At 34.7% G+C, this 13,144-nt stretch overlaps 2 protein-coding genes and 1 pseudogene across 3 annotated transcripts; 2 read left to right on the forward strand and 1 right to left on the reverse strand.

Moving 5' to 3' along the window:
* Positions 1–574: 574 nt before the first annotated feature.
* LOC132803100 (phloretin 4'-O-glucosyltransferase-like) lies at positions 575–5,302 on the forward strand (annotated as a pseudogene).
* Positions 5,303–8,617: 3,315 nt separating this feature from the next.
* LOC125420386 (phloretin 4'-O-glucosyltransferase) lies at positions 8,618–10,640 on the reverse strand. Its single transcript, XM_060816031.1, has one exon. It carries the CDS (start codon positions 10,384–10,386, stop codon positions 8,947–8,949), a length of 1,440 nt encoding a protein of 479 aa, XP_060672014.1. The 5' UTR covers positions 10,387–10,640; the 3' UTR covers positions 8,618–8,946.
* An 893-nt stretch (positions 10,641–11,533) lies between these two features.
* Positions 11,534–12,942, forward strand: LOC107422092 (G-box-binding factor 1-like). Of its 2 annotated transcripts, XM_060815935.1 has the most exons (5): positions 11,534–11,749; positions 11,942–12,093; positions 12,220–12,297; positions 12,538–12,663; positions 12,749–12,942. In XM_060815935.1, the coding sequence occupies exons 2-5, from the start codon at positions 12,025–12,027 to the stop codon at positions 12,905–12,907; spliced, it is 432 nt and encodes a 143-aa protein (XP_060671918.1). In that variant the 5' UTR covers positions 11,534–11,749; positions 11,942–12,024; the 3' UTR covers positions 12,908–12,942. The 2 variants fall into 2 exon arrangements, with proteins under 2 accessions (XP_060671918.1, XP_060671917.1); XM_060815934.1 differs by lacking the exon at positions 11,534–11,749 and having other exon boundaries at positions 11,757–12,093.
* The last annotated feature ends 202 nt before the right edge of the window (positions 12,943–13,144 follow it).

Below are 13,144 nucleotides of genomic sequence, written 5' to 3' on the forward strand. Positions count from 1 at the left end.
GAACAAACATATCAACTATATATATATATAAAGATTTTATGGTGTGGACATCCGCAAAGATGATCATTTTTTAAGAAACCATTATCAATATTTGTGTGTGTGTTATAGTATTGATGACGATTCCTTAAAAAACCATCATCTTTATGACATCAGCATAATAAAAACGTTTGGACATCCACACCGTAGACGGACGATATATATATATATATATATGTATTTTTTTGTTTAAATACATATATATTAATTTTGTAACTTCTTTGGAAAGAATTAAATTATATGCATTCACACGTGTAAATCTTTAACTTCCATTCCATCAGCGAAATACAAATGTCAGAGAGACAAGGAAATGTAATCGATATTTCTCTTGACATTTGAGACAATAAACTCCAACTCACAATTGATGACATGCTCCACTTATTCATTGTATTCTCCATCACCATAAACACACCAAACCTTTTTCTTTCAATCCCCTTTCCTTAAAAGCAAGCCCTGTCCATCTCCTCCATACATTTTCAACAATTTCAATTCTTCATGCAATTCTAAGTAAATATATTTAGGAAAAACAAATAATTATATGAAGAAAAAAGTCACGGTAAACCCTCCTCGATTCCTCATCGTCATCTACCAAGCACAAGGTCACATAAACCCTGCCCTTCAAATTTGCAAAGCACTTAACCGCCATAGGTGCCTATGTCACTTTCTTCACTTCCCTTTCAGCCTACAGCCGCATGGCCAAAGCTTCTTCTTCTTCTAACCTCAACACCATTGTCGATAGCTTGTCATTTTCCCATTTCTCCGATGGCTATAACGATGGCTTCAAGTCAGGTGATGATGTCAACCACTATTTCTCTGAGATAAGGCATCGCGGTTCACAAGCTTTATGGGATCTCATCATCTCCAGCGCAAACGAAGGCCATCCTTTCAATAGCTTAGTCTACACTTTCATGCTTCCTTAGGAGGCTAAGGTGGCAGATGAACTTGGTCTTCCATCGGCGTTGCTTTGGATTCAGCCGACTACCGTCAGCTAATCCCTCACCGGAACCCTAAACAAGCATTGATCCCAGTGAAACCCGACCGGACCCTCCAATGGAAAATCCGGTAGAACCTCCCCTAAGGGTTGGACTTACCACAATTCCCTGCACTGAAAACACACTTCTATATATATACCGAATTGTTTCTCCACCTTACTACAATTTAATTCCACAATAATAAGCACTTCCATAAATTAAACAGGGAACTAATGCAGTATTTAATAAAATATATCAAATACAGTATACAGAGCATCATAGGGTACAATTAAGTATAAAAGTTATACAACAAAGGATGGAAAGAAATATTAAAATAGAAATAAATGAAAAAAAAAATAGAACTCCTTGAAATATGACAGCAACGAAGGTCAACGTCACTCCGGACGAACGTCTACCAATCCTTGTACCTAGGGGAACGGATTGAAGAAATATGAGATGCTAATCATCTCAGTGAGTAACCCTATCTGCTATACAATTATAATAGCAACGATAGTCATAGTACACTTGAATAATTAAGAATAAATAAGTAAACAATTAATAATTAATTGAAAATAATATTTTCTCTCAAAATCCTCAGCATTCACTCCGTTGGAAAACTTTCTCTTTTAAAATATTTTCACAAAACCTAATCTTTTATGCCCCAAAAATCAAGGAATAATTAATTTAATAAAAATCTGAATAATTCAAATACGAATAAAATATAATAAAATAAATTTAGAATACTTGCATTAAAGAAATATAACATAAAAGTGAAATTCAATTTATAATTCGTAAAATTTGATTTAATAAACTAAAATAAACAGTGTCAAAAATATAATTTAAATAATTACAAACAATCATGTAAAATAAGTGGTAAAAATATTATAATATTCATTTTGAAATATTCAACCAATCTATATAATAAAAATATGGTAAGATGCATTTTAAAAACATTGTTTTAAAATAAGTGACATAAAATATGAATAAATACATTTTAGAAAAATACTAATTGAAAATAGGTGATAAAACAATCTAAATACATTTAATTTAAATACGATTTTAAAACTATATACCAATGATGCTCTACGATATCCAGCGTCTCAAGCACCGTCCGACGGTAGGTTAAAGAGAGAAACTTGCATATGGTCGCTTCAGCGTCCCAACAGCGCCGCTACTTAAATCGTCAATCCAACCATGGAGGAGGGCGGCTTATGGCCAATATCAAACTTACCTGCCCTCAGTCCGATGGCAACTCACGGGAGACATTATAACTTGCACGCTAATCCACATACACAGTACAGAACATCAATACTGTATGAGTGCGTCTAAAACAAATAACCATATTATTTTAAAAAATAATAATTTTTCCAAAACTCACCGTGGGAATCATACCATTTTTCAAATTCATAATCCCACATTTTTTCTTTAATATCTCCAGCCTAAATCCATCAATAATAATATACAAATAACTTTTCCCAAATCATAAAATCAATCAAATAATATTTCAAGGGCATAATTATATAATTTCAAAGTGCAAAACTTAAACCAATATTTTTCTTGAAATATTTAAAATCGAATCATGCCCAAAAATAATATTAAAATCCAAATACAATTAATTAAATGAAAACACCTTGCTCATGCGTAATAAATTCAATTAAATCACAATAATAATAATCAAGAATTGCTTAATAAACCAAACTTTCATTTAGCATCAATAACCATATATATATATATATATATATAAGAAATCACCAAAATTGATAATACAATTTACCACAATTATAAATAAATTCCACCACATGAGCATATTTTTTAAATATTAAATTAATACAAAATAAATATAATTAATCACCCCAAAATAGTTTTAAAGGTGGGTGACTCACCTCAAGCATGTGTATCAATTGAGATCATCTGTAGGATCAACTCCACTACCCACATGTGCACCTAAAATATCCACAATGCACAAAACTAATTATTTTAATATTTTAATCAGGTAACTCCTAAATGGGTACCTAGGGAACGAACACAAACGACAACCAAAATTTACGAGTGATATACTGAATCGAAACTTATGAAACGAGGATTACGAATCTGGTCTCACTTTCCTGAGATCGAACCCGAGGTGGCCAGAATCTCGCCGGAAAGGTGTCGGGTTTTGGATCCTCGGATCTCACAAACTGCAGCAAGTTGGAGGAAACCGACCTCAGATCTGGGTTCAGCAGGTCAGAACTAGTGGAAAAAGATGGGCAGTGCAACTGGGAACTCGCCAGAAAATCGATTTCCGATGAGCCGTTGTGGTCATCGGAACCCGTCACTACCGGCAGCACGTTCGGTGGCCACTGGTTGTGCTTTTGGAGGAAATGTAGATCGGAGGATGGGCAAACGAATGAGACCGACGGTGAGGGAACTGGAGGCTGAATCGAGGAGAAATCTAAGTGGGAAGTTTTTGACACCGCTGCCTGAAAATGCCTCGATCTGGGCACGTCGGTGGTCGGGTGGCTGCGAGATTTGGCAGGCTGACCGGAAATGGAAGGAGCAAGGTGGTGGTCGGGTGCGTGGAAGGGTGAAAGGGGCGGAGGACGGTGAACGGAAGGTGGCCGTGGGTGGTGGCTTCTCTCTCTCTCTCCTCCCCGCTCTCTCTTTCTCTCTCTCTCTCTCTCTCTCTCTCTCTCTCTCTTCGGTCACACGGGTTTGAGCCAATAAGAAGCCATCTTGTAGGTGCCACTGTGCACTCATGGGATAGGCTGAGGGCTTGACACATGGTGCGCATTTTTCACAATAACACCATTTAATTAAAAATAGTATAAAACAATATTGTATCTGAAAAACTTTGCGAGTCTATAACTTTTTAACCTAGTGTCCAAATTAGGCGTGCCGCTAGTCTATAGACTCATATCGATGAGTACTTTACAACCATACAAGAGTCAAATCGAAATTCTACATAAATAAAAAGCCAAACTTGGCACCTTTAGATAGCTTAGACCGCAACTTGCCTTGCGTATACCTTTCAAACGGTAGCTCCGATTTCGACGTGTTACTAGTCTACGAACTTGGGACGATACATACGTTGAAATGGTGCATCGATCAATGCAAAATTCTATTCCAAACAAAAAGTCAAAATTTTGACTTTCTTGGTCAACGGTCAACCTCGATCAACGTGCAAAAATTCCGACGTACTTTGGGACGGGATGTTACAGCTACTGTGTTGGACATCTATTATTATTATTTCCATGGCTATGAAGATCTGTTCAACAATAACGATGATCCTTCATGTGCGATAAAATTACCAGGATTGCCATTGAAGCTCACCAGTCGTGATCTACCTTCCTTTGTGGATTCTGCAAATACATACAGTTTCATCCTCCCTATATTGAAAGAGCTGGTTGAGGTATTGCTTGAGAAAGAAGACAAATCAAAATCGGTGCTTGTAAACACCTTCGATGCTTTAGAGCCCGAGGCTTTAAAATCAATCATAAAGTTCGATATGATTGCTGTCGGACCATTGATTCCGTCTGCTTTCTTGGATGGGAAAGATCCATCTAATACTTCGTTTGGAGGTGGTCTTTACAAAGGTTCAAGGGATTATAATGAATGGTTGAACTCGAAGCCTAAAGCATCTGTAATTTGGAGGAAATTGGAAGAGGTTTGTTGGGTTTTGGATGTCCATTCTTGTGGGTGATAACAGAGAGGCAAAACCCAGAAGAGAAGAAAGAAGAAAATGGATTGAGTCATAGAGAGGAATTGGAGAAGGTTGGGAAGATAGGTCAATGGTGTTCACAAATGGAGGTTTTGTCAAATCCTTCATTGGGTTGCTTTGTGATGCATTGTGGGTGGAATTCTACATTGGAGAGCTTGGTTTGTGGGGTTCCAATGGTGGGATTTCCTCAGTGGTCAAATCAAGGGACAAATGCGAAACTGATTGAGGATTCATGGAAGGTTGGGGTGAGAGCGAGAGCAAATAAGTAGGGGATTGTTGAAGGTGATGAGATTAAGAGGTGCTTGGAATTGGTGATGGGTGATGGAGAAAAAGGTGAAGAAATTAGATGGAATGCTAAGAAATGGAAGGATTTTAGCAGAGAAGCTGCCATGGAAGGTGGCTCTTCTTATAAGAATCTCATAGCTTTCTTGGATGCGACAGTTCAAGACTAGGACTCCTTCAGGTATCAATTAATCTTGGTTTTCTTTTCATAAAAAAACTAATACTAAGACTAATAATTATATTATTATTAATAAGTGATTTGGAAAATAAGTTAGAACATCTGGGTTTCTTCTTCATCTTATCATTCTAGTACTGTCTCTGCAGCACTGTTAAATTAATAAAATGTGTGTGTGTTCATGATCAAGAGATAATGTGTTATTACTCTATTTTAGTTACTTCTAAATAATTAATTAACATTTGTTACACAATCAGTGATCATAAATTATGCTGAAATTTTTTTTTTCTTAATTAACAATATATACATATTCTTGGTCAAAATTAATAATTAGTTGATATCAGTAGATATATATAAGACATGATTAAGTCTCCGACAATTGCATCCTATTGGTTTTGGCAGACATGGTGCGAAAAAGACTTGAAATGGGATTTATACACATCAATTAAGAAAATGAAAGTTTATTACATTATTGGATTTTTTCCCTTATCCTTTAAAGCTTTACCCCCAAACTGGAAAAACCCTTATATTACCTCCCTAAACAATTATTATTATTATTATTTTATCACTTTAGTTTAGTTGTACAATTTTTCTCAATAAATTTAACAAAATTAATTGTGCTTATTGTTAGAAATGTAATATAAAATAGAATAAAACAGTTTATGAATTAGAATTAAATGAGTTGTTGTTAACAAATTAAATGCATGTTAATTAGACTTAATTGACATGAAAGTGACAGGTTAGGGCCTCTGTAATGGCTTTTGTAGTATAGACAGTAAAGAACAAAAAGTTTATATTTTTCATTTATTTGTAGAAAAAAAAAAAGTTGCTTAGTAAAGGGGGTATTCTCTTTTCTTTTTCTCTTATATTTTTTAATTTTTTAATTAATGATATTGATCTAAAATTTAATTTCAATATAAGACAATAAATAATAAACAACGAAGAGAAATGGGCTGACGGAAACTTTATATGTGCAGGTAGACTGGGAGATCTATTGTTCATAATTTGATATAAATTGTCAATTATAAAAACAAAAAACAAATGGAAGATTTCTAAAATATAAAAGAAAACTTTGAAAATTTATTTTTATAAAATTTCTAAAATATAAGTGTAAAAATATATATATAATCAATAAAAAAAAACATATTTTATAAAAAGAAATTTTCATGTTTTCTTTTATATTTTAGAAACACTTAATCACTTTCTTTTATAAGTCTTTTTTTTTTTTTAATCTCTATATTATGCATAAAGTATTATTTTTATTTTTTGAAAAGTTATTGGTAAACTTTATGAATCTCAAGGCTGATTTTGGATAAGATAATCTTTCAGAACCTCTTAACTTAATCAAATCGATTAGTCTTGGCATTTATTCATGGAAAAGCTTCGTAATTCACCAATTAAGGAAATGCAGTTTTTTTTGTTTTTTTTTTCATACAATTTTTTTTGGGCTAGTACTTGGTCAATAATTGAGTTTTTTTTTTTTTTTTTTTTTTTAACTGGTCAATGATTGAGTTAGATAATGCATAAACGAGCAAAGCTAAATTGCTAAATGCAATACGATTTTTTTCCCAATTTGTATACTATAATATGAGAATTTTATTGTCTTACATATATTGTTTTTTTTCCCTCTTTATTTTCATTTTTTAAGGGTTTATTGTGTTTTAATTTTTTTAATATATTTTTATCGTTATACAATTTAATTATCAACTTTTAAAAATCACAATTTAAATTATCAATTTACATTTTACAATTTGTTGCTTATTTAATAATATTTAATTTTTAATTAATAGTATTTAAAAGCAAATTTAAACATTGATTATATGATTAATATTAAACAATGAAAATGGTGCAATTTATTAGTTGGAGTTTTTCGGCGAGTAATAATAAATGTATATAAACAATGAAAATAATTGAAACGGTAAAAAAAATATTTTAATAATCAATACTTCTAATTACATACTTTCAACATATATCAATTGCAATTTTTTTCAGAAATATTTATTACATACGCCAATATGAATAAGTTTGAACATTCGTAAATATATTAGTTATATCATCAAAACACTACAAATGTAATGTGATTTTCCATAATAGCTCCATTACAATGATCAATTGTAAGATCAGCATAATGACCAGAATTATATGGGCCATCAAAGTATTGATTAACAAATTGATCATCATAATGATATAGATCATCATAATGATATATATCATTACACCATTGATCCATAATGGTACCATCATAGTGATATAGTTGATCCATAAGAATGGGATGACCATAGTTGTATGGATCAATATTAGGATGATATGGATCATTATGGCATTCCATAATAGGATCATCAATATTATAACGATCATCATAATGGTAACCGCCCTTCATCAACGACATACCGAGCTCAAAAGAAACGTATGCATCCATGGACGCATACTCAACCTGTTCATGGGACAGTTTCTTCGCATCCCACTCACTCAAAGTAACATGAATTGGCTTTTGCATGCACTTGCCGATCAACTCCATGGCCAATTTCTTCAACCCTTTTCGTTTATAGTCACTAACTCCATACTTTTCTGCCGCTGCATGGGCTAAATCCACAGTATTTCCCACTCCCAGACGCCAATCTTGAAGTAGTTTATCCGCATCTTCTTTAACTCCAACCCCAACAAATGTAAACTCTGGATTAGCAAGAAACTCGCTCAGGGATTTAGGAATGGAGCTGGCGTGTAGCAGCTGGAATATCAAACACCTATGGCCGACACATATTTGGATAATGGCAACTGGGTTTCGCCTTCCGGGTTTAAAAAATGGATGCCATTCAATATCCAAACCAAGAATGAGATTTGACATCCGTTGGCGATGGATGGCATAGATTCTTGATATCCATTTATTAACTTCTTCAGCTGAAGAAGTTACAGTGGTCAAAATTTTCGTACCACAGAAATCTATGCTATGAAATTCCATCAATTTTAAGTTTGTGAAAGTTTTGGGACTATTACTAATGATGAAGACGATGGAGAAATAACAGATGTCGTAAGAAAGAATGCTTGGACAAGGGAAAATCAAGGAAATCGGAGAAACTTTGTTTTAGTTTGTGTTTCAGTTCCGCCTTGTACACAAATATATGGGTCTTAGAATTTTAGTACCACTAGTAATAGAATTTCACTAGCACTGGTACTCCCAATTAACAGGGTATACATGTCCTACACCAACTCTAAATGCGAATACAAACAAACTTCTAAGAAAACAAATTAATGGCTAGCCAACACCAAAAACTAGAAAGAAAATTTTAATAATGATGTTTGCGTTTCGGTCATACTTGACGTCCAAGTCTGCTCCAGATAGTAATGAACAACAATATTAGATTTTTAATCCATTACCAAAAAAAAAATAATAATAATAATAATACTTTCAATCACCTAATTTTTCTATTTTCTACTTCTAACAAAAAATAATAATAATAATATAATTAATCGTGATCGATATTGACAGAAAAAAGATATACAAATTTTTTTTTTTAACGTACATCACAAATTTTAAACCCTCAATAAAAAAAAAAGAGCATTACTCACGGATTTTTTAACCTGCTTAAACCTACATGACCAAAAAAATTAATATTAAACCTCCTGTATCCTAGCCACACATAGAGGAGGTGCAACCAAACCACTCCACCAATATGAAACCGCAGCCTCTCTTTCACTTCTTTCCACTTTTCTTAAAGATTAAATATTGGTTTCAAATCTGAAACTACAATTGTTTTTCATGATCAACAAAAGCCACTCCTAGCTAATTAATCTAAAAAATGACCTTTCTCCTGATCTATCTCATCCAAAAACGCCTTGAAATTCTTATCAAAAGTTCCACCAGCCTTCAAAGCATCTCTATCCAAATCCTTCAATTTCTTGGCATTCCTTCCAATTTCATCATCTCCCATTACCAATTCCAAGCACCTCTTAATCTCATCTCTTTCAACAATCCCTTCCTTATTTGCCTTCACTCTCAGCCCTGTCTTCCAAACATCCTCGATAAGCTTAGCATTGGTTCCTTGGTCTAACCACCTCGGAAAAGCCACCATTGGAACCCCACAAACCAAGCTCTCCAATGTGGAATTCCACCCACAATGGGTCACAAAACAACCCAATGAAGTGTTTGACAAAACGTCCAGCTGAGAACACCATGAAACTATCCTCCCAAGCTTCTCCAATTCCTCTCTGCAACTTAGCTCATCTTCTTCTTTCTTTCCTTCTTCGCGTTGCCTTTCTGTAATAACCCACAAGAAAGGACGGCCATAATCCAATAATCCACCTGCAATTTCCTCCATTTGTGGCTTTGGCAACACGTAGAAGCTCCCAAACGACACATAAATGACTGACCTCTCCGGTTTCGAGCTCATCCATTCTATATAATTATCGTTTGAGTCAATTTGGTAAAGATCACCTCTAAAAGAAGTCTTGGATTGATCTTCATGATCTTTTTCACCCGAGAAACTGGACTGAATCAACGGTCCGATCCCAAATAGTTTAACCTGATTATCACCGATTGATACAAAAGCTTCAGGCTCTAAAGCACCAAAGCTGTTCACAAGCACTCTTGGAGTTTTGGTTTCTTTGTCAAGCACTTCGAACTGCTCTCTAAACATGTTGATTTGGACCCAATTATTTTCAGACTTTGTATCCTCCATGAGAGAGGGAAGGTCACGACCAGTGAGCTTCAATGGAAGTCCAGGTAATTCTAAGGAATATGAAGGATCGTTGATATTGTTCTTGATTTCATCTTCATAGCCATGGAAGAAATAGTAGTAGATGCAGAACAAGGTAGCCGGTTCGACCCAAAGCAACGCCGATGGAACGTGGAGTTCACGGGCTGTCTCTGCAATCCACAGGACGCATAAGGAGTAGAATACACAAGTGACGGGACGGCCATGTTTGGCACTGGAGTTTATGAGATCGGAGACAGCTTGTTTACTGCCACGGCGGAGCTCGGACAGGTAACGGTGCAGGTCATCACCGGGCTTGAAACCGTCGTCGAAGCTGTCGGAATAGAGGAAGAAAGATAGGCCGTCCGGGGTGGAAGTGGAAGTTTTGTTCTTCATGATGCGCCTATGGACTGAGATGGGGATGACGAAGACGACCTCCGCACCGGTTCCGATGAGGCGCTTCGAGAACTGTAGGCTGGGGTTTATATAACCTTGTGCTGGAAATGGAACGATGATGTACCGCCGTTGTTTCATTGCTGTAATGGTGGCGAGTGGTGGCGCGTGAGTTCGTGTTTCCTGGTTGACGGGTTTTTATATGGAAGTCTGAAGTCAAGTGTTAGGAGTCTATCGGAGTCTATCGGTCATAGTCATATATAGCAATGGGAAATTATTGCGGCAGAGAGGTGGGGCCCACACATAGAGTTGTCACAAAATAAGTGGAGCCCACACTTGTAAACTTCACTTTTTCCTTCTGTTATTTTTGTGAGAGAGAAAACACCTGAACTTTTTTTAATTATTACAAATAATGCATGGAAATACATGTCATATTTAAAAAAAATAAAAAAAATACACATATACAAGCTGGATATGAAGTAAAAAAATAATAATCTTTTTAAAGAAAAATTATTATTTTCATATGTCAAAAAAAAAAAGAATAATAAAAACAATTTAATATTTTATCAAATGGGACTGTATAATAACTATTATTATTCATATGACGTTTGAGGTGACGAATTAGGAAGACTAGTTGAATTATTGGAGTCACTGTCTTGTCCTACATATTCCAGTGGCAGATTTCCGGCCGTATGAAATATTTACATTGTATATTTAAGGGACACTAAATTACCATTTTACAAAAATATTAACACATTATTTTACCTTTGCTTTTACATTTTCATTTGATGCATAAAACTAACATAAAGTTGAAAAAGTTAATTATTTAGGAAGATGAAAACCAACAAAACCTTTATCTTTCGTCCTCTTTTCTTTTCTTTTTTCGTCCAAAAGTTGAGTAATATTTTATTACAAAATTTGACTTATGGAAGAAAAATATAATATGAAAAGGTAAAAGAAAATATATTTGTTTCTTTAATCTTTTCTCTCAAAATGATCATGTAAACGAAATTTTAAATTAAAAAGAACATACAGATATATTTAATTTGTGTCGTAGGTTGAAAATCTACTGTCGCAGTGAATGTTATAAGGCCCTACTGTTGTCCACCGCACCAGATCTTGATTTTCAACAAAACTTATCCTAATATAATTTACATAAATGCGGAAAGATATTTACTGGGAAAAAGTCATATTAGACAGCTTGAATTTGTATCCTCCAACATCAAATCCTTGCGGACTTATTATTGGGACTAAAACAATCACACTCAGGGCGTGTTTGTTTCACCGGATTGGACAGGATTGTGTCCCAATCCGGTGTTTGGAAGGAACAAATGAAGGAGCGGATAAGTTAGCCGCTACAGTAAAATAATCTCCCGAGAGGGGGATTAAGCTAACCCGTCCTTCCCCCTGGGTCAAATTTCTGTCCGGAGCTCATCGAAGGCGTTGGTGGTGTCTCTCGCGTGCCTCTGCCCAGATCAAGCTCTGTGTTCTTCTTCTTGAATCTGTGAGTTTTCCTTCTTCTTTCTCTTCTCATTGTTTGTCTGCTTCTTCTTCTTCATGTTTCAGTTTATTTCTTTTTTATTAGATCTGCATATTCCTCTTTTCTGATCTGCCAGAAAAGACTTTTTATTTTTCTTTTTCTTCTTCTCTGTTCTCGTTCTTCTTCTTCTTCATGACTTGTAACGATTTTGAACAGGAGCAGTTGCGCAGACGGATGCTACTTTACAGTACTACCATGATGTAAATGCAGATTCCGGATTGCAGGATTCTGCAGTAAACATGGTTCAGACCAAGTCGAACACGGGAATTGCCTCAAATTGGTCTAGCACAAAATCAATCCTAGCAAAGGTGAGAGCTATCTGGTGTCCACTTGTTAGTGGCTTCCTTAATCAAGGACTAACAGATTGCATAAGCCAATATGATTGAATAATATCTACTCGGTCTTTTGCTGATATCCATTTCTTCCTTTGACAGGAAGAGCATGACCAGAGAAAAGAAAGGAGAAAGCAGTCTAATAGGGAGTCAGCTAAAAGATCAAGATGCCGTAGACAGGTTAAAAAAAAAAAAAACATGTTAAACTTTGTAGGAAGTTTTCTTTCCTGGCGAAGAGAGAATATTCTATTCAAATTGGACATTATTTACTTTATAAATTTGGCAAGGACTGTTTCTCTTTGGCTGATTAACCTTTGATTTCTAACTTGAGTGATGGAATTTCTTAGAAATTTTCCTTCTTTTCCTTCTGTTACTTGGTTAGATTTTGGTCTTTTGATATGGATCATGGATTACTTCCAGGAAGAATGTAGGAAACTACAAGCCAAGGCAGAGGATCTTGCAAAAGAGACTTCCAACCTTAGAGCTGGAATAATGAGGGTTTCTAAGGAATGTAGGAAACTCAAAAAAGAAAATAAATCTATAATTGTTAGCCATCTAAATCTTACTGATATGTGTTTTGTGGTCGTGGGAAAATATCTGAATTCATAAATTTGACTTGCCTATGTAACAGAAAGGACTAGAAAAGATGTATGGGCCAGATGCAGTTGGGGATCTAAAAGCTGAAGAACCTGGTTCTGTTACTGGTGATGGTGAAAGCAGTAGCGATGAAAGTGGAAATGAGACTTTGCATGGGCCATATTTATGGGCCATATTTTGCATGTATATATAAATATATAAATATATAAATGTACAACTTTAATTAGATGTAATATTTTTTTTTAATATAAATTTAACTTTTAAAATTTTTATTTTTTTAAATTAAAAATATAATTATAAAATAGTCCTATCCAGTTCGATTTGGCACCAAACATGGTACAATTAGTCCATCATTCAGTCTGGAACTATGCCAAACATAGTACTGCACTAATTATCCTGTCCGATCCTATCCGATCCTGTCCGATCCTGT

Source organism: Ziziphus jujuba, chromosome 3, assembly GCF_031755915.1.
Source record: "Ziziphus jujuba cultivar Dongzao chromosome 3, ASM3175591v1".
Lineage (NCBI taxonomy): Eukaryota > Viridiplantae > Streptophyta > Magnoliopsida > Rosales > Rhamnaceae > Ziziphus > Ziziphus jujuba.